This window comes from Mesoplodon mirus, assembly GCF_964341445.2.
Source record: "Mesoplodon mirus genome assembly, chromosome: 15".
Taxonomy (NCBI): Eukaryota; Metazoa; Chordata; class Mammalia; order Artiodactyla; family Ziphiidae; genus Mesoplodon; species Mesoplodon mirus.
This window is the reverse complement of record NC_138991.1, coordinates 1,732,054-1,758,104: the sequence shown is the minus strand read 5'-3', so window position 1 is coordinate 1,758,104 and position 26,051 is coordinate 1,732,054. Positions and strand designations below refer to the sequence as shown.

Sequence of the window (26,051 nt, the reverse complement as noted above, 5' to 3'; positions counted from 1 at the left end):
GTCCCAGGACTGACCTTCACTGGCCAGGACAGGGTCACCTGTTCACCCCTGAACCACTCGCTGTGACTCTCAGCAGCCAGCCTGATTCATGTTACTCCACCCACCCCAAACCAGACCCAAGATTTAGATGGGATTGGGTGGGAGAAACCTGGTTTGCAAAGGAAAACCTTGGTACTCATAGGCTCAAAGAGGTTAGTTTACTTGCCCACGGCCACACAGCTGGTAAGGATGCAAACTCGGGTCTGACTCCAGAGCTTCTGGGCTTAACCATGGCGTCACTACGGGTCAGTAAGAGCCCCCAGAGTTTTTAAACAAGGGAGTGAACGGTCAGGGATGCAGCCGGAGGGTACACTGGCGTCGGTTTTTGGTGAGTGGTGAAAGGCATGGCACGGAGGGTGGACGGTGGGAAGCCCTGAAAGATGCTTGAGCTGAGGAAGGCAGCTTTAGGAGGGTGACTCGCGCCTCCGCCCGTCCCCGGGGGTTGGGAGCGGCAGGCGCAGAGGCCTCAGCGCGCCGTGGACCCGCGCCCTGGCCACCCGACTCGCTGTTTGTAAACTCAGCTCACCCAGCCACGCCCCTTCCTCCCACCCGCCCGCCCCTTTCGGGTCAATATCTGCATAGCCCCGCCTCTCCCTTCCTTGATTGGTTACCCGAGTCGTCACTCCTCCGCGTGGGTCGGACTCCCATGGGGCGGGGGGCGGGGCCGCTCAGGAGGTGCTATTAGCATAGTCCCGCCTCCCGGCCCGGCCCCCGGGCCGGGCTCTGATTGGGCGAGCGGCGGCCGACGCGACGGCGCCGGGCGCAGCGAGTGGCGGGCGCCGGCTGTCAGTCGACTGGGCAGCCGGCCGCACTTCCGCCTTGGTGTCAGTGGGTCGCGGGCCTGCGGGGCGGGGGCGGGGCGGGCAGCGGAGCTCGGTCGGTGCTGGAGGAATCGCGGTCCAGGTGAGTGACCCGGCCGGGACCCCCGACCCCGCGTCGCCTGGGAACGGCGCCCGGCCTCGGGCGGGCGGGCCTGGGCTGCGGGCGGCGGGGAGGCCGGGCCGGGACGAGTGGAGCCGGAGCCCCGTGCCCCCCGCGCGCCGGCCAGGCCCCGACCCCGGCCCCGGCCCTCCCGGCCCCCCGCCGCCCGCCCGCCCGCCGGCCGCGTCCCGGCCCGGAGGAAACTTGGTAGGAAAGTTGGCTGCCGGCGGCGGGGGCGGCGGGCCTGGGTACCGGGCGGCCGTCCAGACCCCGCGTCGCCGGGCAACTGCGGCCCCGGGGCCGCACTGCCGGACACCGCACCCGGAAGTTGGCTGGAGAGCTGGCCCGGGCGTCCGCCAGCCCCTGTCAGCGGCAGGGATGAGTCGGGGGGCGCGCTGGGCAGGGGCGCTGGGACCCCCGACTTTCCCTTGTGTCTAAGGTAGCCGGCGCCCGCGGTCAGCCAGTCAGGAAGGGCCCAGGGGGGTGAAGAGTCAGGGTCCCCGCTCGCGGGGCAGCCCTCCCTCCGCCCCCCTGCCCGGGCGACCACCTGTGGGTTTGTCTCGACCCTGCAAGGTGTTGTGCTCGTGTCCACCCCTTCCCGTGCTCTTCGTTTTGTTTTTGTCAACCTTAGCAGACTGTACCTGCTGTGGAGAGCTCTTTACCTAACACATATGTTAGATCAATTAGATTTGTAATCTGATTTTAAAAGCTTCCTTCTGTTTCCAGTTACATTCCAGTAATCAGCAGAATAAATCTTCAGACTTTATAAGCCCAGAACAAGACTGTTGGGTAATCACCAATCAGTCTTCCCGGGTTTTTCTGGGAGAAGCAGCCAGGTGGTGTTACGATGTCCCTGGCCCTCTTGAGTGTGAGGGTCACCTCCCAGGAAGCTGTGTTCCTGTCCCTGGGTTTTTTATACTGACGGGTCAGCCTAGGACAAGCTCTGGACCGGCAGCCGGCAGCTTTTGCACTAGTCCCTTTTCTGGGGCTGCCCGTGCACATCTGGAGACGTGGTCTCGCTCAGTTCAGTTTCAACAGACATTTCTGGGATGCCAGCTACATGCCTGGCTGCAAGCTGCGGGACCTCTCCATCCACTGGAGCTGGAGAGCAGAGGTGTCGTGGGACCCCCGTCCTCGTGGCTCCTTGCCCTGGTGGCAGAGCGAAGGCCCTTCCTGACTTTGTGCGCTTGGCAGTGTTTTCCCATCTCTCCTGGCCTCAGTTCCTTCCTCTGCGACGTGTGCCGTTTACCTGGCGGGGCCGATACGAGCAGCAGATGAAATGCTTGTCTCCAGCAGTCCCTGGCATGTGGTAGGTGCTCCAAATTGTTCCTTCCCGTCCCCCTTGATGAGGACGCGAACCTTATCGGCTTCGGTTCCTCCTTGTCGGGCGCAACGCCTGGCAGGGTGCTGTCATTTAGTACACGGATCTGACTCTCCTTAGAATTTACCTTTCCCGTTTGCCTCACCTGTCCTGTTAATAACAGCTCTTATCTAAGATGACAGGAACACATGACAGGTGTTGTTCCAGGACTGCCATAAGCACCATATTCACTTTATTCATGTGGGTTTTTTTTTTAATTTTTTTGCTTTATAACAAATTTAATCAGTTATACATATACATATGTTTCCATATCCCCTCCCTTTTGCGTCTCCCTCCCACCCTCCCTATCCCACCCCTCCAGGCTGTCACAAAGCACCGAGCTGATCTCCCTGTGCTCTGCGGCTGCTTCCCACTAGCTATCTACCTTACGTTTGGTAGTGTATATATGTCCATGCCGCTCTTTCACTTTGTCACAGTTTACCCTTCCCCCTCCCCATATCCTCAAGTCCATTCTCTAGTAGGTCTGTGTCTTTATTCCTGTCTTACCCTATGTTCTTCATGACATTTTTTTTTCTTAAATTCCATATATATGTGTCAGCATACAGTATTTGTCTTTCTCTTTCTGACTTACTTCACTCTGTATGACAGACTCTAGGTCTATCCACCTCATTACACATAGCTCAATTTCATTTCTTTTTATGGCTGAGTAATATTCCATTGTATATATGTGCCACATCTTCTTTATCCATTATTCATGTGGTTTTCACAACAAACTGCAAGACTTGTTCTTAGTTCCCTTATCCTTTGTCTATTCATGAGGAAGCTGAGGAACAGAGAGGTTAAGCAACTTACTCTAAATCACACAGTAGTTAGTTGTGGAGCAGGGATTTGAACCCAGGCAGTCTGGCTCCAGAGTCTACACCCTTAAATACCTCTCTCTCCTGCCTTTTACAACCAACGTCTTCACTTACAAGGTCCCCTCAGCATTTTTCTGTGGAACGTTTCGCTGTGCTGCGTTACTGTGTGTCAGAACTTTGTTTCTTGCAGCACACATAACGGATAGATTTTCATTTGGGGTGAGCACGGATGTTTATAAAACCATTTTATTTCTTCTAAAGTAAAGTAGTAATTCTCTATCTGGCTATCCAAGACTTTGCTGAAATACCCCACCTGCTGCCCCGTTCCCTGGTTAGTAGGGAAGTCGTTGATGTTCACGGTGTGAAAAGGGCGAGTTGGCGGAGGAGGGGTGATGATGGATAGACACACTATAAAGCACGAGGTTGTGATTTTGAATTCATTTCGGAGCGAACTTAATGTGGTGAACTTAACGCCGTAAGCCACGTACTTAGGGCTTTCCTTTCTCCTCCCATGTGCGTGCAGAGGGGTCAGCTCTGGTGTAACATGTGGACGAGCAGCGTTATTTCAGTGTCAAGAAGTGACCTTTGTCCTAGGGCCTCTTTTCCATGCCTTCCAGGAAATGCTAGCAAATGAGTCTTGGATACGTACTTAAAACTAGGTCGACTTTTAAAATCTTGTTATATTCAGCTAATTACGAAAGTGACAATTCTTTTTTTGGTGGCGAAATTTTGGAAACGTTTTATGTATTCTTTTTGTGTGTGTGTGTGTGTGGTACGCGCGCCTCTCACTGCTGTGGCCTCTCCCGTTGCGGAGCACAGGCTCCGGACGCGCAGGCTCAGCGGCCATGGCTCACGGGCCCAGCCGCTCCGCAGCATGTGGGATCTTCCCGGCCCGGGGCACGAACCCGTGTCCCCTGCATCGGCAGGCGGACTCAACCACTGCGCCACCAGAGAAGCCCTTTGTATTCTTATACTATCTTCAAATGATTTCCTTAGTATTCCTGTGAAAAGTCAAGGCCGTATCTTTTCCTAGGAGTTTGACTCTGGAGGATATAAGGTGTGCAGGGCTTGCATCTTTGAACAAAAGCTGTGATGGGGCTTCCCTGGTGGCGCAGTGGTTGAGAGTCCGCCTGCCGACGCAGGGGACACGGGTTCGTGCCCCGGGCCGGGAAGATCCCACATGCCGCGGAGTGGCTGGGCCCGTGAGCCAAAGGAAAAAAAAAAAAAAAAAAGCTGCGATGACGGTCCTCAGGTGGCTAACGTGTTCCACTTGAGAGTTTAAGAATCTTTCCGGAGGTGGCCTGGGGCTCTCAGGTTTTGGCCCCTTCGCTCTCTAACTTTGATGGGAGGAACGTTACTTATCTGCTCTTGCCTCAAGGGTGTTGGCCTGTAAAGTGGGTTATTGCCAGGAATATATGTGAAAATGTCACCCGAGAGGCTCTGGTATCGTAACAGGTGCTGAGCAGACCTTCTGTCCCAGACCTGAGAGCACTGAAATGGACCCCAGCCGACACTGGCACAAACAAAGGCTGTGCAGAAGTGAAGCTAAGGAAATCTTCGGTAGGTAGGTTTGCAGTTCTCCTGAAATGAGCTGCAGTAACACTTCTAAGTTATGACTACTCAGGTGGGGGTGTCTTATAAAGAGACCCCTGGACCCATGCAGCACCTCTCCTGAGGACTCAGGACGGAACGCAGACAGCGGGGCGAGGTTTAATTTCTGAAACTTGGTGCACTTTAAGGTTGAGTGATAGCTTATTGAGACTGGAAGGAAGTTAGTGTCTGAACACTATTGATTATTTACAAATACTTAAATCCTAAGCATTTTAAATATTTTAGGTTCTAGTTTGGCACTTTAAATGCAGTTTCCATGTACAGTGATTAATTTGTGTCTCTGCTGCAGTCAAAGTGTTTTTGCTGATAAATCCCAGGCGTTGGCGTTGCAGCCGTATCACACTCTGGCTGGAAGCGTGTGTGGGGTATCGGCCCAGCCCTGCAGCTCCCCTTAACAAACACGTAATGAAATGGTCACTTCGACGTGTCCATGAACTTTGCGGCGCTTATTTCCTTTTCCTTCCAAATTCAGAAAAGAACTCAGGGTCGTTGGGCAGAATTTCAAAGCATCACCATCCTTCAGCTGGATCTCCCGGTGGTGCAGATACTGTAGTCTCTGCAATGAGCTAAACAGTGGAGGTCAGCCTTCAGAAGGGACTGTGTTTGAGAAACATGGAGGTCTGGAGACTTCTGCCTGATGTTTGTGTGTCTCTTTCTTTGCTTTTTCATTTCATCAGTGGAATTCTTGCAGGATCTCTTTTGAGACACAAACTCCCACGTCAGTGCTGGCTGGCACAGCCCTGGCCCTGTAGCCTGGGAGCCTGGTGGCAAGGTGCGCCCTGCTGAGGGTTTACAGGGCCTGGCGCTCTCTCCTGGGCACACACACACACACACACACACACACACAGCCTCCCTGCCTGTTCAGGAAGCCTCCGCACCCCTGGGCGCCAGGGTCACATCAGCAGAGGGGATGGTCTGTGTGGCTTTGAGTTGGGCAGACCTGTCTGACCTCTGAGCTCATACCTTTACCAGAGGGGCGGGACCACCGGCCTTAACAAGTGCCCAGGGAAGCACCTGTTCCAGGCAGGACGCGGGTTCTTGGGGGAGAGCCTGGTGTGAGGAATGGTCTCGTAGGGAAGTCGTCCTGAATCCAGGTTCTAGAAAAGACAATGGTCGCCATGGGGGCAGGGGAGGCTGTGTGTTTTACTGAACAAACAAAAGGCTGATTGTGAGAAAAGATCAACTGTGACCTGGCGCCTGTACCACCGTGCTTGGCTGGAAAGTGACTTCCGCTGTCGCTTTAAACCAGGTAAGCATGTGATTTGATGGCCAAACTGTGAAACTCTGAGGGTGAAAAGGAGCACCACGAGGAATTCTAGTGGTGACAGATGTAAACCGGGGCGCGGGGCGCCCTGTTGGACACACAAAGGGGGAGAACCAGAGCCATCCTGTCCCTGACTTGGTACCAGTGAGGCGCCAGTGCCTGTGTTCTAAAGGTTAACCGTGGGGCGTGTTCTAACACACGAGGGAGCCAGTAGGGGGCTCCTGGGGTGGGGGCGGCTCCAGAGCGCTGCCCTGGGGTCCGTCTCAGAGGTAGGGCACCGTGGGTTCAGCGCTGAGGTTTCTCACCAGAAAAACCTGCGGAAGTCTGTAAAAAGTGGAGGCTCAAGGCCCAGCCCCGGATCTCCTGGATCCACGCTTCTAGGCGGGAGGCCCAGGGCCGTGTGTGTGTGTGTGTGTGTGTGTCACACTCCCATGATTCCAGTGTGGCTGGTGTGCTTGCCAGAGCTTGGGACCCACCATGGGGTGCTAACCTGTTTCGCATCAGGGACCCCCTCCTTTGAGAACTGAATGAAGAGTCTGAGTCGTGTTCCTGGGGAAAAATGAACACAAACAGAATTTTGCAATTTTTCTCTTTTTATTTGTTTCTCTTTTTTTGGGGGGGGGGCGGTTAGAAATTTGTGGACTTCCCTGACCTTGGTTTAAACACCCACCCCGTTAGTGCTCAGGAAGCATGGTTAGGGGTGACTGGGGCAGGCGCGACACCCCGGATGATACATTTCTCAGCAGGGTGAAACCGGTCAGGGGCCGAGCAGGTCCTACTTGGGAGAGAGCTGACGGGAAGGACCTGGAACAGGAGAGGGAAGTGGGCGAAAGGGCGAGGATGTCAAACCGGACCCTGCCCTGTGATGGAGGTGGCATCTGAAGCATCCTGCCCCACTGCGTCCGGGCCCTTGGTCCTCATCAGAGATGGACAGGCCGTGGGGAGGGACACTTCAATGGTCTGCGTTCTCCGCGGCTCTCAGCGCGCTGCCTCTGGTGTGGCTGCCACTCTTGTGGTTTTCTGTGAACACGGCCCCAGAGGCTATGGACGGGCTCCCTGTTCAGAGCTCTCTCACCCACTCCCCAGGCTGCATTCCAACCACTCTGCTTTACTCTGGGTTCCAGAATGACGAGGTTGATTCCGACAAACGCGTCTGTACCAAAGAACATCCATTCATCTCATGCAGTACTTGTTTGCAGTGCTCTGTGCTGGGTTGTAAAAGCATGTTCCTCGACGTGCGTGGTACGTCTTCGGTGCTCACTGTTGCCTAGGAAGCAGTTGGTTCGGGGCGGGGGCATGGCACGGGACTGGAGGGAACCTGTCGTGGGCGAGGATGTGGATGGGGCTCTAGGCTCCTGCCGAGTTCCAGCAGGAAGTGTGGCTCCCGTGGCCGCTCCTGGGGCCGGGCTGGTTGCCCTGTGCCTGCCCTTCAAGGCCTCCCTGTCGGGGTGGAGGATGGTAAACAGTGGGTGATGAGTGCAGTTGCTTACACAGCAAGAGGTTCCTTTACCTTCCTCAAGTCTGGAAGCTTTCAGTCTCTTGCCTGAACCCCTGAGCACGTCGGCCAGTCCGTGTGCTGACTGTAACCTGCTCGCTGGTGTGGATGAGATGGGAGGCCTTCTGGGGCTAGGCTGCCCCGGCCCCCCACGCTGACAGCCACCCTCAGGGAAGAAGCTTTTAAGTTCCCTGAAGCATCAGGCAGCTGATTTTGTGATGAAGATCATGCAGCCCTGCAGAAGGCTGGTGCTGTTAAAGCTACACAGACAGAAAACACACGTTTACTTGTTTTGCCCTCAAAATGGCGCTCTGATGGAGCCTCATGCACAACTGGGCTGAACCGGATTCTGCTCGAGTATAAGGAACCAGTGTCCGAAAGGCCACTCGATTCCTCCCCGTGGTCACCGAGACGCGTGTGCACGGGCGCTCTGCAGATGATGGCCACCCTTTCAAGAGGCTTTGCTGGGAATAGAGTCGGGGCATTTATTTGATTCCACCACTAAGCGTTTACAGCCACAGGGATATGAAGGCCTGATCTTTCTTCAGCAGCTAGCAAAATGCACATTCAGTGAGTACAAGGTGAGAAAGCCAGGGTGGCTTTGGGAATAAGAATAAAGGGCAGGCTTGGCCTGATTCCCTTCTCCGCGCTCCATCCGTGGCTGGCTGTGGAAGGCTGCGGAGACCGGGCCAGCCCTGCCGCCGCCTGGACTTGTGCGCGGAGGCCAAGCACTGCGGGCTCCGCCTGCCGCCTCCTTCCCACGTTCCTCCCTCTGCTCGGTGGGGCCACTGGAGCTTCCTAGGGGCCCCGTGGTGTCCCAGCCCAGTGAGGCCCTAGAGCGCTCTGTCCAGGATGGACGCCACCTGCCACGTGGGCCGTTGAAGTGGAAGAAATTCAACTGGGTCACATCACAGAGAAAGAAGCCTTGGCTTCCTCTCCGCATGGTTCAAGTGCTCAAGGTCACCCGCGGCCAGTGGCCATTGCCCTGGGCAGAGCACATCCGAGCATTTCCAGCATGGCCGGAGGTTCTGCAATGCGGCTCTGGAATCTATACAGGTTGAGTGTTTGTTTCCAGTAAGTTTTGTTCTTTTACAAAAGAAAGAAAGTGGGCACCGTGGCATGGTGGGCGTGACTAGGACAGGGGTCGTTAGGCATCCAGGTGGGCTTCCTTTGCAAAGTGGACATCTCAAAACTGAAACACTGAAACAGTCAGTGACCATGGAGGTGGTGTGGCCAGGAAGCACCGTCTGCCTCAGTGGCACTGCCCTGTGGAGAGGGTGAGGCCTACTGGAGGCCCCAGGGCTGGTGGTGGCCCCGGGCCTCGTGCCTTTCTCGGGAGCGGCTGGGTTGGGAGAGCCTCCCCAGGCCGGCGCTGTCCTCAGGGTGTGTTCCCATCACCTAGCAGCCTCGGTTTCCTTTTCCCAATTTAATTTTCCCATCCCCATCCTTCAGTTCTTAATTCCTCCTGATAATAATTGTGTCCATTGCGTGTTAAACTCTTGGGGTTTTCACACTCAGAAGTGACACTGGTTCCACATTCTTGGTGGGCACCCCAGCATGTGCGCTCTGGTAACATTTAAGCATCACCATAGCATCTTTCTGGGGTGTGACAGGCCAGCCTCAGGCGGCGTGACCAGGGTGGTCCCTGCCGGGCCGCTCCCTGGGAAGGACAGGCCCTTGGGGAGGCGCCAGCGCCTTTGGTTTGTTCTGTCACTGGCCCGTGGCACGCCACTGCTGTCTGCACTGTGCACGGGCCTGTCTGCTTCTGGGACGGGTTTGGCCTTGACCTTAAGAGCTGTGGGGCAGTGAGAGTCTTACGGATGGACCGTGCTCTTGAAGGCTGCTGCTCGCTTGCTTCTGTTTCTGACTCGTTCTTGATGGAAACACAGTTTTCTGCATCCGGTGGGTTGAGCAAGTGTCCGGTTAGTGAAGCTTGCCCCTTGGCTGAGGCCCTGGCCATGTCTCATCTGCAGTTCTTTGGGGGCACCTGCTCTGTGACCGCCCTCTGAGTGTGACCTCTGTGGGGGAAGGGGGTGGGGCCAGGCTTTGTGGAGTCTTCTCTGCGGGTCTCCTGGCCAGTCCTTCCATGCCCTGTTCCTCAGGTTCCAAACCCGCCTCCCGCCCCGAGCCACTGCCCTCATAGCTCTTCAGCTCCCTGATCTCACCTGGCCAGCTGCCTTTCCTGGTGGAAATGGGCCGCAAAGTTTATGCTGCATTACATTGAACCGGTAGAAGGAGAAACGTACCCTGAGGTTTGAGTGTTGGATGGGGTTTGGGCCCTTCTTAGCGAGAGTCTGTCATTTGAGAATCTGTCTAAGTTCCCAGTGGAACTTTTCCTTTCCAGAGTACTGCTGCGTAAGCTTGGCACCCAGAGCGTGCAGCTCTGTGCATGATTGTTCATTTCTTGTTTGTCCTACTTGCTAATGTATTTTTTTCCAATTAAAAAAATTTGGGACTTCCCTGGTGGCACAGTGGTTAAGAATCCGCCTGCCAATGCAGGGGACAAGGGTTCGATCCCTGGTCCGGGAAGATCCCTGCTCCGGGAAGATCCCACATGCCGCAGGGCAACTAAGCCCGTGCACCACAACTACTGAGCCTGCGCTCTAGAGCCTGCGAGCCACAACTCCTGAAGCCCACGTGCCTAGAGCCTGTGCTCCACAACAAGAGAAGCCACCGCAAGGAGAAGCCTGCGCACTGCAACGAAGACTAGCCCCCGCTCGCCACAACTAGAGAAAGCCTGCGCGCAGCAACGAAGACCCAACACAGCCAAAAATAAATAAATAAATAAAAATAAAGTGAGAAAAAAAAATTTTTTAATTGTGGTAAAATACACATAGCATAAAAATTACCATCTTGACCATGTTTAAGTGTGCAGTTCAGTGGTTGTGTATACAGCCATCCCCACCGTCCATCCCCACCGCTCTTTTCATCTTGTAAAATGGAGACTCTTTACCCATTAAACACCAAGTCCCCACCCCCTCCCCCAGCCCCTGACAACCACCTTCTACTTTCTGCCTCTATGAATTTGACCCCTCCAGGGACCTCAGATAAGTGGAATCATACAATATTTGTCTTTCTGTGTCTGGCTTATCTCGCCGGTCAAAATGCCCTCAAGGTTCATCTGTGCTGTAGCATAGTACAGGATTTCCTTCCTTTTTAAGGCTGAATAATATTCTACTGTATGTCTAGACCACATTTTGCTTATCCTTTTGTATGTGGATGGACACTTGGGTTGCTTCCATGTTTTAACTATTGTGAATAATGCTGCTGTGAACTTGGGTGCACAAATATCCCTTCGAGACCTTGCTTTCAGTTCTTTTGGGTATATACCCAGAAGTGGAATTGCTGGATCACATGGTAATTCTATTTTTAATTTTTTGAGGAACTGCCCTACCGTTTCCCACAGCGGCTGTACCATTTTACATTCTTACCAACAGTGCACAAGGGTTCCTGTTTCTACATATCCTCACCAAGACTTGTTATTTTCTGTGGGTTTTTTTTTTTTTTTGATAGTAGCCATCCTAATGGGTGTGAGATTGTATCTCATTATAGCTTTGATTTGCATTTCCATGATGTTTAGTGAGTTGAGCATCTTTTCATGTGCTTATTGGCCATTTGTATATACGTTCTTTGGTGAAATGTCTATTTAGGTCTTTTGCCCATTTTTGAATCAGCTCGTTTGTTTTTTGTTATTGAGTGTTAGGAGTTCTCTATATATTCAGGATATTAATCTGTTGTCAGATGTATGATTTGTGAATATTTTCTCCCATTCTGGGGTTGCCTCTGTACTCTGTTGATAGTGTCTGACGCACAGATTTTTAAATGTTTCATAAAGTCCAGTTTGTCTAATGTTTCGTTAATTGCCTCTGCCTTTGGTGTCTTATCCAAGAAATCATTGCCAAATCCAAAGTTGTAAAGGTTTTGCAATATGTTTTCCTCTAAGAGTTTTTTAGTTTTAGATCTTAAATTAGGTCCTTGATCCATTTAGAGTTAATTTTTGTATATGGTGTAAGATAGGGTCCCACTTCATTCTTTTGCATGTGGATATCCAGATTCCCAGCACCATCTGTTGAAGACACAGCCCTTTTCTTCTTGAATAGTCTTGACACACCTGTCACAAATCACTTGATGGTATATGTGAGAGTTTATTTCTGGGCTCCCTCTTCTTTTCCATTGGTCTTTGTACTAGTACCACATTGTTTTGATTACTGTAGTTTTGTAGTAAGTTTTGAAATCAGGAAGTGTGAGTCTTCTGGCTTTGTTCTCCTTTCTTCAAGATGGTTTTGGCTATTCACGGTCGAGATGACATGAATTTTAGAACGGATTTTTCTGTCTCTTCAAAAAACATCATTGGGGTTCGATAGGGATTGTATTGAATCTATAGATTGCTTTGTGTAGTATTGACATCTTTTTTTTTCTTTTTTTAAAATTGGAGTACCATTGCTTTACAATGCTGTGTTAGTTTCTGCTGTACAACGAAGTGAATGAATCAGCTATATGTATACATATATCCCCTCCTTCTTGGACCTCCCTCCCACCCCCCATCCCACCCATCCAGGTTGTCACAGAGCACCGAGCTGAGCTCCCTGTGCTATACAGCAAGTTCCCACTAGCTATCAGTTTTACACAGGGTAGTGTGTATATGTCAATCCTAATCTCCCAGTTAGTCCCACTCCCGCTCCCATGTCCACACGTCCGTTTTCTACGTCTGTGTCTCTGTTCCTGCCCTGCAAGTAGGTTCATCTGTACCACTTTTCTAGATTCCACGTATATGCGTTAATATCTGATATTTGGTTTTTTCTTTCTGACTTACTTCACTCTGTATGACAGACTCTAGGTCCATCCATATGTCTACAAATGACCCAATTTTGTTCCTTTTTTATGGCTGAGTAAGTGTTGACAGCTTAATATTCAGTCTTCCAGTCCATGGACATGAGATGTGTTTCCATTTGCTTATGTCTTTAATTTCTTCTGGCAATGTTTTAATAGCTTTCATTGTACTGTCTTTAACCTCCTTGGTTAATTCCTAAGTACTTTATCGTTTTAGATGGTATTGTAAACGGAATTGTTTTTTTTTTTTAGAAAATGAGGTATTTAAAAAAATTAATTAATTTATTTGACTGTGTTGGGTCTTCATTGCTGTGCACGCACTTTCTGTAGTTGTGACGAGTGGGGGCTACTCTTCGTTGCGGTGCGCAGGCTTCTCATTGCAGTGGCTTCTCTTGTTGTGGAGCACAGGCTCTAGGCGCGCAGGCTTCAGTAGTTGTGGCACACGGGCTTAGTTGCTTCATGGCATGTGGGATCTTCCCGGACCAGGGCTCAAACCCGTGTCCCCTGCATTGGCAGGTGGATTCTTAACCCCTGCACCACCAGGGACGCCCTTATTTTTTTAATGTCAGCAGTGGTAGCTGTAAATATCCCCTTAGCTGCTGTCACTACATCCCGTAAAGTTTGGTGTGTTGTGTTTTCATTTGTTTCTAAAGATTTCCTAATTTCACTTGTAACTTTTTTCTTTGATCTGTTGGTTTTTTAAGAGAATTTTTTGTTTTGTTTTGTTTTGGCCGTGCCGTGAGGCTTGCGGGATCTTAGTTCCCTGACTGGGGATTGAGCCCAGGCCCCCGGGAGTGAAAGCCCGAGTCCTAACCACTGGACCACCAGGGAATTCCCAAGAGAATGTTACTTAGTTTCTAGAATTTTGTGAATGTTCCATTTTTCCTTCTGCTACTGATTTTTTTAAATTAATTTTTATTGCAGTATGGTTGGTTTGCAATGTTGTATTAGCCTCCACTGCATAACAAAATGATTCAGCTGTACACATACAGATATCCCCTCCCTTTTGGACTTTGCTCCCATTTAGGTTACCACAGTGCATTAGGTAGAGTTCCCGGTGCTATACAATATGTTCCCATCAGTTGTCTGTTTTTTTTTTTTGTTTGTTTGTTTTTTTTTGCGGTACGCAGGTCTCTCACTGTTGTGGCCTCTCCCGTTGCGGAGCACAGGCTCCGGATGCGCAGGCTCAGCGGCCATGGCTCACGGGCCCAGCCGCTCCGCAGCATGTGGGATCTTCCCGGACCGGGGCACGAACCCGTGTCCCATGCATCGGCATGCGGACTCTCAACCACTGTGCCACCAGGGAAGCCCAGTTGTCTGCTTTATACATAGTACCTGTTACTGATTTTTAACTCATTCTCTTATGGTCAGAGAAGATGCTTTGTATATCTACCATTTAAAATCTCTTGAGAAGTCGGGGCTTCCCTGGTGGCGCAGTGGTTGAGAGTCCACCTGCCGATGCAGGGTACTTGGGTTCGTGCCCCGGTCCGGGAAGATCCCACATGCCGTGGAGCGGCTGAGCCCGTGAGCCATGGCCGCGGAGCCTGCACATCCGGAGCCTGTGCTCCGCAACGGGAGAGGCCCGAGTACCGCAAAAATCAATCAATCAATCAATCAATCAATAAAATCTCTTGAGAAGTAATCTGTGGCCTAACATATGGTCTGTCCTGGAGAACGTCCCATGTGTACTTGAGAAGGTTTGTTCTGTTGTTGGGTGGAGTTCTTGTTACGTCTGTTAGATCTAGTTGGTTGATTGTGTTGTTCAAGTCCTCTGTTTATCTTCTATCTGGTTGATGCTTGCTAATGTATGTTTAAATTACTAAATAAAATTTATATTATTTTGAACAATTTAAATTCAGAATTGATATTTAACCACAAAAGTAGCTTTAGAATCTTCACATTATTGGTGAGCTTTTCTTTCTTTGTGAAGATCATATCTAGGTTGCCTTGCCCATTCTTTATTGAGAAAGAGAAGTAAACGTGCAATTCGAGTCTCTAGTGAGTTGACCGTGGAGATTAACCCCCAGGGCCCTTAGCCAGTCACTTATTCCTCAGTGACTGGGTCTGCTTTTCTAAGAAAATGTAAAGATGGGTTTGTAAGACTTGAATGCAGGTCTTCATGTACGTGGCGGTGGACACTGCGTTTGGAGCCGGGTCCTGGGAGCTCGGGGCAGCGCGGTTGGAGTGGGCACCTTGAAGAGAGCTGGGGGGCCCTGTGGGGGGCCAGGCACCTTGTGCGGACCTGGCAGCGGTGGGGCGCCCTGGCTGGTGTCCCCTGAAGAGGCCGGGAGGGAGCGCTTGCTGCGGGGCTGGAGGAGGGGCCCCGGAGGCCAGCGAAGATGTCCAGCACAAGCTCATTTTTCCGTGTTTTTCTCTAGAGTTAGAAAAGGAAGCAGCTGACCAGAAAGAGCTGATTTAAAAAAAGGAAGCCCTTTCCTGAAGCACTGTCTTCATGGATCGTTCTCTGAGGGCACAACAGACGCGTTGGAAAAGAGGCTTCTGTTCCCGCCCGCCCCGCGGTCCCCTCCACAGGGGTGTGGCCGGATGGGGGCGGGGCCCACCTCGGGGTCAGAGGCCACTCAGCCGGGTGCGGACCGGCGGGTCCTGCAGCAGCAAGGCTTCTGAGGGGGGGTCAGGTGGGGGGGAAACTGAGGGGGAGCAAGGATGCCCTGCCCTCTCTGCCCCCAGAGGGCCCCCCACCCGGGAGAGGCCCCCCCTCCAGGCCTGGCCTCGTCACCGCCCTCTGGTGTGGATACTCCGCAGCAGTGCCTAGTTTCCACTGGGCAAAACAAAGAAGATACAATGTGTGACTCGCCTGCACACTGGGTGGGGTTAACTCTCCACCTTGCACACGCCAGCAAGTCTGATGGCTGCTGTGAGGCTTTTGGCCTTGACCTTGTGGAGCCTCCCCAGGTGGGGCTCCCGTACTTGGTGAGGGTCGGACCGCGTGGTCCTCGTAGCAGAATCGCAGGGACTGCAGCCGTGTCACAGCCCCAGCTGTCGGCCCAGCCTGTGACTTCAGTGTTTGTCCAAGCTGACATCTTACACCCTCATTTTAAAGACTCTCCATAAGTTTGGACTGATTTACTTTTAACATTAGGACTTTTGTTACAGGTGAGGAAGCATATAAAAAAGGAAAATACCACGGCTTTCAACATGCCTTTTATTATGGGAGATTTTATTTTATTTTATTTTTTAATAACAAAGGATGTAGTCTTTTATTATTTAAATAAAATTTTTTAAAAGATTTAATTTTATTTATTTTTGACCGCATTGGGTCTTCGTTGCTGCACGCGGGCTTTCTCTAGTTGTGGTGAATGGGGGCCACTCTTCGTTGCGGTGCACGGGCTTCTCATCACGGTGGCTTCTCTTGTTGCGGAGCACGGGCTCTAGGCACGAGGGCTTCAGTAGTTGTGTCTCGCGGGCTCTAGAGGCTCAGTAGTTGTGGCGCACAGGCTTAGTTGCTCTGCGGCATGTGGGATCTTCCTGGACCAGGGATGAAACCCGTGTTGCCTGCATTGGCAGGCGGCTCCCAATCCACTGTGCCACCAGGGAAGTCCCGGGAGATTTTAAATGTACAGAGAAGCAGACAGAATAGCACAGCGGTCCCCTGTGAGCCCATTTCTAGCCTCAGCAGTTTACCAGTTCCTGGCCCATCTTGTCCCATTAATCACCTTGCCCACTCCTCCCAAGTCATTTTGAAGAAGATCCCAGACATGCTATCATTTCATCTGTACATATTTCAGTGTGTAGCTCTAAATGATAAGGCCTCTTTTAAAAATATATTAAAAATTTTTTTAAAATTTTTTGGCCGTGCTGCACAGCATATGGGATCTTAGTTCCCCCACCAGGGATCAAACCTGCATCCTCTGCACTGGAAGCACGGAGTCTTAACCACTGGACCGCCAGGGAAGTCCCAAGGCTCTTTTAGAAAAATGCAGTTACGACACCTGTGCCTTTTTTTAAAGTATCATTTTTGTGGTATAATTTGACATACAGTTAAGTTGCACATATTTAAAGTGTACAGTGAGTTTTGACGTATGTCTACACCCATGAAACTGTCACCTCAGTCGAGATAGCAAAGTATCCCTTCACCTGTCCTTCTCTTTTTCCTTTGTGATTTATTGGTTGAAGAAGCTGGGCTTTGCCCTGTAGAATTCCCCAGATTCTGGATTTTGCCCACCGTGCCCCCACGGTGGCATTTAGCATGTTCCTCTGTTCTCTGTGCTCTGTAAGTTGGTAGTTACAGCTGGAGGAGGGCTGGGTTCTGGCTTGCTTTTCTTTTCTTTTTTTTTTTTTTTTCTGTACGTGGGCCTCTCACTGCCGTGGCCTCTCCCATTGTGGAGCACAGGCTCCGGACGCGCAGGCTCAGCGGCCATGGCTCACGGGCCCAGCCGCTCCGCGGCATGTGGGATCCTCCCGGACCGGGGCACGAACCCGTGTCCCCTGCATTGGCAGGCGGACTCTCAACCGCTGCGCCACCAGGGAAGCCTGGCTTGCTTTTCTTGACAGGACCCCTTCAGAGGAGTCGCATAGCACATCTGGGTCTATGATAGCACAGCTGTGGGTGGTCAGTGACCAGACATGGGAATTCATCAGGGTTGTACACGGTGATGCCACACACCCTGAGTCCTTCATGGATGGCAAGAGCACCTCTAAAAAGTGGGACAGAGAGGGACTTCCCTGGTCCAGTGGTTAAGAAGCCTCCTTACAATGCAGGGGACGTGGGTTCGATCCCTGATGGGGGAACTAAGATCCCACATGCCGAGGGGCAACTAAGCCCGCGTGCCACAACTACTGAGCCGGGGTGCTCTAGAGCCCGCGCCACAGCTAGAGAGCCCACTCGCCACAGTGAAAGATCCCACGTGCGCAACTAAGACCCAATGCAGCCAAATAAATAAATAAATAAATAAAGTGGGACAGGGAGTCTGCACAGGAAGGCAGCTGAAAGGCTTGACGCTTTCCTGTCGTGTCCTAGTTTTCAAAAGACTGTGTTGGCATCATCCATCCAGTGGTGACCAGTTAATTTCTTCTTCAGCATCTCTGTGAACTCAGGGACTTAAATGTATGGAATGTGTTCCATCCGTCTGGCTGTTCACGGGGCTCACATCGTCCCGTTGTCGCAGTGGGAACCTCTGTAGGTTCGACGGAGCCTTTTGACGTGACCCCAGTAGTCCTGCCAGCTTCCTGCTGCTTCTAGGGGGACCCGAGTCCTGGACTGCGCCCTGTCTCCTCCGGGGAACACTGGTTCCTTTTAGGGGCTTCTAGAGATCAAATATATTGCAGGGTGTTGTAGATGGGACCTGTCATATCAGAGAGGAATCAGAAGCAAGTAAGAACAGCTTCTCTAATTTGCCAGAGAAAACCCAACCATCAACTACTGAGTGAGGCTTTGAATGGGTGTTTTCCAGAAGCTGCATAGGTGTCCGGTTCTGCTGGCTGGTTGGGAAGTTGGGAAAGGAAAAGGAAGCTCTGGAAGAGCCTTTTGGGGAAGGAAGAGCGGAATGACCTAATGCCAGTTTGTTGCATAATGTAGACGCTCACATGTGCTCAGGATGGAGCCCAGAGATGAGCGCTTTGGAGGTGTCACCAAGCTCCGTGTGGCCACTCCAAGGACAGAGGATGCATCCCCCCTCGGGACCACGTGTTCCTTCACTGCTCTCAGAACTGGAGGAGAGGTCTTGGTCCCGTCGCTACATGGCGCACACAATTAAATATGGGTCTCTGCTTATTTTCATAAAAAGTCAAACCTTTTGGGATCAGGTTGACCTTTTGCTTCAGTCTCTTGCCATTTATGAAATACTGCGCTTCATGTTGGGAGAAGTTAATATGCATGAGTTCTACTAAAATATTGAGCTAAAATAACTTTGAGAAAATTTAAGTTGATTACAGTTTATACTGATAACAACTAAGGTACACAGCAGTCTTAATTCTCTAGAATTGAAAATTGGTTTCAGGTTGATGTGAAATAAATGTTTACACATACCTTTGCATTTATTTATAACCGTTTGTTCCAGCTTCTGGTAAAGATTTGCATTGGCTGTCAGCGGAGGTGTGCTGGGGCCCCAGCGTGTGGATGCCTCACTTTAGCTAACCTGCCTCTCGGAGTGTCCACGCGACCCCCAGATTAGTCGTTTCACTGCTTCCTTATACAGTGTAGTGGCTTTTAAAGTAACTCCAGATAGCGGTTACTTGTTGCCGTGCTACCCATTGATGGATGTGGATATTATGACTGTTTCCACTTGTATGAGATCATTCCTTTTACTTCTTTGCTCAGATGTAATTGAGATTGACCTCAAGAATGGTGAATGGGTATTTTTAAATGTTTCTAAACTGTACAACTTATGAAAGCTAAGTATACCAAAATGTGTTTTTTTTTTCCCTTTAGATCTCCAGTGCCTATTGGATTTTTACCTTAAAAAGTCCATAGCGTGAAATTTCTTACACTGTCGATGTAGACCCAGTACAATGATTCAGTAGAAGACCCTGCAGATCAGGCGGCGGCGGAGCCTGGCACTGAAGGATGAACGGAGAGGAGGAGTTCTTCGATGCCGTCACAGGTGAGCAGAGGGAGAGGCCAGTTCAGAGGTCGTGTCGTGAGCACGAAGCCCTCGGACCCAGGCCTCGGCCGTAGCCCGGGGACGTGAGGACGGCCCGGGAAAACTGTGTGGGAAGAGAGCTGACATGTTCCCAGGCACCAGCCTTCAGTAAAAGCATGTGTCCTATCCTAGATTTGGGGGAAAACATCAACTTTGGACCACTAAAGATAACAAGAAAGGGCACCTGTGTTTTAGTCTTTAAGAGTTGCCCTGGGGTGTGAGATGGCCAGCATTCTTATATTATTTATACTTAAAGATCAGAAACGTATTGTCCTGTCTTATAACTGTATCGTGTTTTGCATTGCTTAAAGTCTACCCAAAAACAGTACATTTACTTGCTTTCCCAGCAGCTCTTACTGTGTCAGAGTTCAGTTCTGTTTCGCTTCCCACACACCGCTGTGAGCGCTGGTGCACAGCCTGGTGGGCAGAGCGCGTGGCGGGGTGGCAGGGGGAGGAGAGGCGGGCTGGGTTGGCTCACATTTGCTTAGGACAACCAACCCCTCCTCCTCCTCTTCCTGCCTGAGGGACACATGACCACAGGGGGCCCCAGAACTCACGTTCAAGACGCCCTCCGTTGTCTGCCCTCCACCCTCCTCATCAGCAGGGGGACCATCACTTGGCTTTTTCTGTTGAGGGGTCTCCTTGGTGGAGACGGACTTCAGGAGACTCTTCCAGCCCATGCCCCCCCTCTCAGGTGTGGGAACATAGAAACAGCAGCTCTGAAATATTACTGCCGCCGGGTTTTTCAGTGCTAACCCTCCCAAGGGCAGTCAGAGGGGCGCTTCCGTAATCAGTGCCAAAAGAGCGTGGTGCCCAGCACGACAAAAGGCTCTTTCCTGAGCACTGTCACTGTTCGCCTGGACACCTTTGCCGTCCCTGCTGGCGCTCCTGTCTCGTGGAGCCCTGTCCCTGTGCCCCTGGGTGTTCACCGGCCATGCTTCTCCTAAGTGAAGGGTTGGAGCAGCTTGAGGGGTGGGCAGCCTGAGATTATTGACTTATTCTTGTCCGAAGCCCCCGGAGGAGCAGGCCCTGAGCTCATCGCTGTTTTCGGAGGCTGAACTGCTGAGTCCTCTTATCTTCCGTGACTTCATAGCTATTGTGTTCCTTGTAGACGTGTTTTTCTGGGAAGCATGCTTGTCTGCTTAACCCGCACGCTCATCAGTAGTCTTTAGCAGTTGAATTCCCACCAAGCAGGGTGTTTGTCAGGGATTCACGCCCTCGGGCCACCTGCCCCTCTCAGGCTGACCACGTCTGAGACCAAGCGGGCCCGGCCTCGGTGTGGCCTTCTCACCCGGGAGCCTCCTGGGAAGCTGCCTTTCACCTGGGACCAGTGTAGCCGATACTCCAGAAGGTCTTTTCCCGGAGAGGGCTTGAACTGCATGGAGTGTGGCGTGTAGGTGACCCCATCCCTGCCTCTCCGCACGGCGGGACCTCTCCGCGTGTCCCTGAGATGCAGGCGGAAGAGGCAGATGTCTAGGTGAAAATAGTTGCTCACCTCGGCCCTTTGGTTCCCAAGCAAATAACAGAAAGACGAAAAATATGAAGTCTCCCAATGCAATGAAATACCCAGACAGTGACTACTTCACTGTTTATAGAATCGGTCTTACTTTGTGACTCTAATTTTAAAAGTGTTTAAACCCAGCAGTTATTAAATGAATGACTTCACTAGGCAACTACTGGGGCTTCCCTGGTGGCGCAGTGGTTAAGAATCCGCCCGCCAATGCAGTGGACACGGGTTCGAGCCCTGGTCCGGGAAGATCCCACATGCCACGCAGAGCAGCTAAGCCCATGAGCCACAACTACTGAGCCCACAAGCCACAACCACTGAAGCCCACGCCCCTAGAGCCCATGCTCCACAATAAGAGAAGCCACCGCAGTGAGAAGCCCGCGCACCACAACGAGGAGTAGCCCCCGCTCACCACAGCTAGAGAAACCCCGTGTGCAGCAATGAAGACCCAACGCAGCCAAAATAAATAAATAAACAAATAAATAAAATTTAAAAAGATAGGCAGTTACTTCCTACAAGAATCAGTACCTTTATTTATTTATTTTCAGTAGTTGTGGCTTGTGGGCTCAGTAGTTACCACGTGAGGGCTCTAGAGCGCAGGCTCAGTAGTTCTGGTGTACGGCCTTAGCTTCTCCACGGCATGTGGGATCTTCCCGGACCAGGGCTCGAACCCGTGTCCCCTGCATCAGCAGGCGGATTCTTAACCCCTGCGCCACCAGGGAAGCCCAAAAATCAGTACCTTTAAATTGAAAGGTTTTAAAGTACATGAAAAATATGTACAGATGAAGGGTTGTAAAAAGTCAGACTAACCTGTCAAAGGTGGGTATCTCTGAGTGATCAGATTACAGATGATTTCAACTTTCTCCTTTGCTTGTCTGTATTTTCTTTTTCTATAATAAACATGTGTTGTATATTAAAATGTTTAAACTGTTATGTAGTGTTGGCTTCATCAGGGACAGGACTTCAATGCACTTGTCAGGGAGGAGCTGCCTTGTTTTCTTGGGCAAACGCCAGGGCTGTGATTTAAACGAGCTTTCTACCTGACACTGGCCCAGAATCTCAGCGCTGAGGGAGGTCCTCGGAGATAGGGACACCCGTGCAGGGTAACACCAGGTCCATAGGATTGAGCATCCTTAAGCAGGGACTGCTTCAGGCTAAGTTTAGACTGGGGATTAGTAGATGTTGCTTTGGGGCTAGTTAGCAAAAACTAGAGGTGACAGGCTATTTCAGAAAGCATTGATTATTTAAGAGGTTCATTTTTTAAAAAATTAATTATTATTTTTGGCTATGTTGGGTCTTCGTTGCTGCATGTGGGCTTTCTCTAGTTGTGGCGAGGTGGGGCTACTCTTTGTTGTGGTGCGCGGGCTTCTCATTGCGGTGGCGTCTCTTGTTGCGGAGCATGGGCTCTAGGTACGTGGGCTTCAGAAGTTGTGGCTTGCAGGCTCCAGAGCACAGGCTCAGTGACTGTGGCCCACGGGCCTAGCTGCTCCGCGGCACGTCGGATCTTCCCAGACCAGGGCTCGAACCCGTGTCCCCTGCATTGGCAGGCGGATTCTTAACCCCTGCGCCACCAGGGAAGTCTGAGAGGTTCATTTTTAATACATCCTTTCAAATTCATTGTGTAATAAATCTCAATACCGCTGTATTTTGTGCATCTGTCAATGTAGAAGAATACAAAGGAAGGTTAGTTTTGCGTTTTCTCAAGGAGGCTTATTAGCAGCGGGTTTGTTTATGTTTTGTGTCTGACCATAGTCACCGCCTGGCCTGTCACCCTGGGCCTCGCCTTCCTCTCGGAAATGAGGGGCTGTTATGGGAGCCCTGAGCTCCTCGTGGGCTGTGCCCTCTCCGAAGTAGTCAAGGTCATCGATAGTCAGTGGTCAGGAGCTGCCCACCCCAGCTGGGAGGACTTGCCCTGGCAACCACAGCTCCCGACCGGACTTGCTCTGGAGCAGAACTTGAGTATTTCAGTGGCTTGCACTGGCTGAGTTGAGAGGAAACCCATTTTCCTTTTCCCTATAGTCACTGGTCGTTTTGGGAGAAAGCATTCCCGATGCACGGAGCACAGCCCAGGGTGCTGTTACTCGTACTCGGGGGATGGGATGGGCCAGGAGACCACACGACTGTATTTCACTCAAGTCCTAATAGTTCACTTTCCCCGAGGTTTCCATGCACATGGCGTGCCCTCTGCGTTCACACCCATCGTCTGCTGTTTCGGTTACTGTTGGTTGGTTTGGTAGGTTCTGGCGGTGTGTTTGCGCGGTGCTCGGTCCTAGAAACACCGCAGCAGGTTGTGTTGCAGGACGTGATGTGGAGCTTGACTGCAACTCGTGCAGAGGGGGAAGGGGCTGCAGCCTGAGTTAGGTGTGAACACCACGGAGGTGCCCGCCCCAGAGGGTACGGTCACTGACGACACCGGGGAAAACCTGTCCTAGTGCCCAGGAGCCGCCCCCCACGTAAGGACCTGGAGAGTGTGGCATTGGTGGCAGGGTGGTGGCCTCATGCGGGGAGCCCCCGGGAGTGGTCCTCGTTCTCCGCCTCGACCTTCGGTTCTTGGGAAGAAGAGTTCGTTACTCTGAACGTGTCAGTCAAAAGCACTTTCGAGCTTCAGGTGCCTGCTTGCCGAGTGAGAATTCTTAGAGGTAGGCTTTTCCATATTCCAAGTCCTGCAGAAGTTACCACTCTGCTTGTCTCGCACAGGCTTTGATTCTGATAACTCTTCTGGGGAATTTTCAGAGGCAAATCAGAGAGTCACTGGCGTGATTCATGTGGACACCAGCAAAAGTAATGGGATTGGAAAAGTTGGGGAGAGGCCTCCTCAAGAGAATGGAATTCAAAAGCACAGGTATGTTATCCCACACGGACGTTTTGGAGTCTCCCAGCTCGCCTGTCCTCGCCCCACATCTGCAGCGGGCCCTGAGCTGGAGGAACATCCGTCCCGTGTCACCTGGGCCCTGCCCCCTGGGCAGACCCAGGGCCCTGTTCAGCCAAAGACCCTGAGACCCACTGGCCCTCTGCGTGGTCCCTGGAGATCAGCGATGGCGCTTCCTCAACGTGACCCCCGTCCGTAAGCGGACGGGCGGCCGTCCCTGCCCTGGGGTTGCTGGAGGACTGAGCTCCGTGGGCGCCCTAGCGTTGGCAGGGGGCCTGGCACAGAGCCAGAGGTCACTGGTATCAGACCCAACTGCTAGCTTCACGCAGAGCCGCCTGCGTTTGATGCGTCGACTCTCACCCCGTGCGTGAGTTTCGGAGGGTTGTTTAGTGCAGCGAGACCACAGGCCGTTCTCTCCCCACCAGCACTGCATTCTCATGCAGGCAGATCCTGATGACAGGGACCTAAGCCTTCACCAGCAGAAGAGGGGACGTAGGCGGGACAGCCGTGAGTCAGGTGGATGGAGATGGCAGCCTCTGTCCACCCCGCGCTGTTTGCGCTTCGGCTCCAGGGAGCCCAGCTTCACCCCAGATCTCTGCCCTGCGCTGGCACCCAGTGCCCACCTGGGGCCCCGCAGCTATCAGAGCACCTCCTGCCCACTCGTGTGGCCTGGACCTCTGCCGTCAGTGCCCCGCACCCTGTAGGCGGGAATCTGGCTCCAGCCGCCCGAGTGCCCGCTGCTCCCTCCAGTCTGCAGCCCCAGGCCTGACACGCCAGCCTCCAGACGCGCCTTGGATGCCTTCATTCGCCCGCTCCTGTCACGGCCCCCTCCCACCACTGCTCCTGAATCCCCCAAGGAGGCGCCTCTTTCACTGCTCCGCCCCTCCTCCTTCCTTCTGGCCGTCTCAGAGGACAGGTCTGATTATGCGCCTTCCCCCTCTTAAACTCCCAGGCAAGGCGCATGTGGCCCGGAGTGACGGGGACAGCGGCCCCTTTTCCTCTCTGAAGTGGCGGTTTGGGCCATGAACAGTAAGGTTCTCCTCTTAGGATGAGGACCTGCGCCCTCGCCTCTCTCCTGGGGCGGCGCCTCCCGTTTCTGTGGTCCCAGCCTCTTGGGGTCCTCGGTGCCACGTCGGGGCTCCATGCCCCTGGCTCCAGCCCTCTCCTCCATCTCTTCAGCTCCTTCCTCCCCAGGGTCATCCTTGGACCCCTTTCCCACCGTCCACGGAGCCACGCTCCTTCCTCGTGGCTCCCTCAGTGGGGGCCCGTCCTGCCGTGGCCGCTCAGGACCCCAGACGAGAGCTGGCAGAGTGGATCCATGTGCTGGTTGCCAGCAGCCTGGCATGTGGTGCCTCGTGAATGTCCGTTTTCTTTCCCATTTCGTCTCCCGCTGCCTTGCCCTCCTCTCCCACGTGCCCCCCTGGGCCCATGGTCCCCCGACCCACTTCACTGTGAGCAGGGTCTCCTGTGCCCGGGCTTCCCCAGCATTGGCGGGAAGACACCTGAGGAGGAAGGTGCCTCAGGAAAGACAAGCACAGGCTTCAAAGGGGTTTAAGAGCTGGTTTCTGAAAAGGTTTTCTCTTTCTTTTTCTTTTGGCCGCGCCACGCGGGATCTTAGTTCCCTGACCAGGGATCGAACCCGTGCCCCCTGCACTGGGAGCGTGGAGTCCTAACCACTGGACCGCCAGGGAAGCCCCTGAAGAGGTTTTCTTAATGCAGTTCCCTCTTGAGGTCCTCTTGGCTCCACCTCCGTCTGCGGCCCTGCTGCTGCTCCAGGCCGCTGGCACACGGCTGCCCGGGGGGACTCAGCGACCTGTCTCCCCAGCTCCGTGGAGGAAAGTCGCCTGTGTGGCCATGATTGCTTCCTAGCAGGCCCTCCAAAGATCGATGCAGAAAGCTTTCTTTGGGACTTCAGCGGCAGTCTGGTCCTTTTTTTCTCTGTAGGCTTGCCAGCATAGATAAATGCTAATGCTTAGAAAGATTAAAGGAAGACATGGTCATTGAGCAAAACCATCTGTCATAAGTGACTCTCATGTTGGTTGAATAAATACATGTCGCTCTGGTTACCCCTTTACAGGACATCGTTGCCTGCCCCGATGTTTACCAGAAGTGATTTCAGCGTGTGGAGTATATTGAAAAAGTGCATTGGCTTGGTAAGTGCAGCTGGACTCGTTTTGCAGTGTGACTCTTACACGTTTTTAATCCCTGTGAACTTATTCCACTACTGGTGGTTTCAGAAGACGCGCTCTGCATGGTTACAAACAGCATGACGTACAGGTAGGAAAACAGGGGAGGGGCAGATGCAGGAGGGGAGAGGTGAACAAAAGCCAAAGTGTTAACACGCAGCGGGACACCCGTTCCGTAGGTTAATGTCTTGACATAAGGAGCTTCCGATGGGTTTACACTTAGCTTGGTGTTTCATGACGTGCTCGTAGCCAGCTGGCTTTGGATAATCCTCATGAACTGGGGGGCTTTGGTGGGGTTCCTGGCCACCCACCAAGGGACTGAGGCTCCGTGTCCCCCAGCCCACCCACCCTGGGCTGCAGGCAGAGTAACAGGAAAAATAGTTGGATACTTAGTGTCCAGAAGTCGTAGGCCTTTCCTTTTATGGTCTTTCCTGACTGTGAGAGTCGGGGCTGGTTCTTCTCAGGAGGGGAAAGCGCTGCCTTGAGCAGGCTGCAGCGTGCTCAGCCGCGGCCACGTCTGGTGACTCATACTCGGGCTACGTGAGCTGCAAA

The 26,051-nt window shown here is 52.4% G+C and overlaps 1 protein-coding gene across 3 annotated transcripts in view; it reads left to right on the top strand.

Annotated features, from left to right (window-relative positions):
- Positions 1-867: 867 nt before the first annotated feature.
- OSBPL2 (oxysterol binding protein like 2) overlaps positions 868-26,051 on the top strand; it is a 43,136-nt gene continuing 17,952 nt past the window's right edge. Inside the window, exons 1-4 of one of the 3 annotated variants that reach the window (XM_082600329.1) lie at positions 868-942; positions 18,727-18,898; positions 23,178-23,286; positions 25,391-25,466. In XM_082600329.1, coding sequence (XP_082456455.1) covers positions 18,862-18,898; positions 23,178-23,286; positions 25,391-25,466 — 222 coding nt within the window. In that variant the 5' untranslated portion in view covers positions 868-942; positions 18,727-18,861. Of the gene's footprint in view, positions 943-18,726; positions 18,899-23,141; positions 23,287-25,390; positions 25,467-26,051 lie in introns of all 3 variants that reach the window. The other 2 variants (XM_082600328.1, XM_082600330.1) reach the window with 2 other exon arrangements.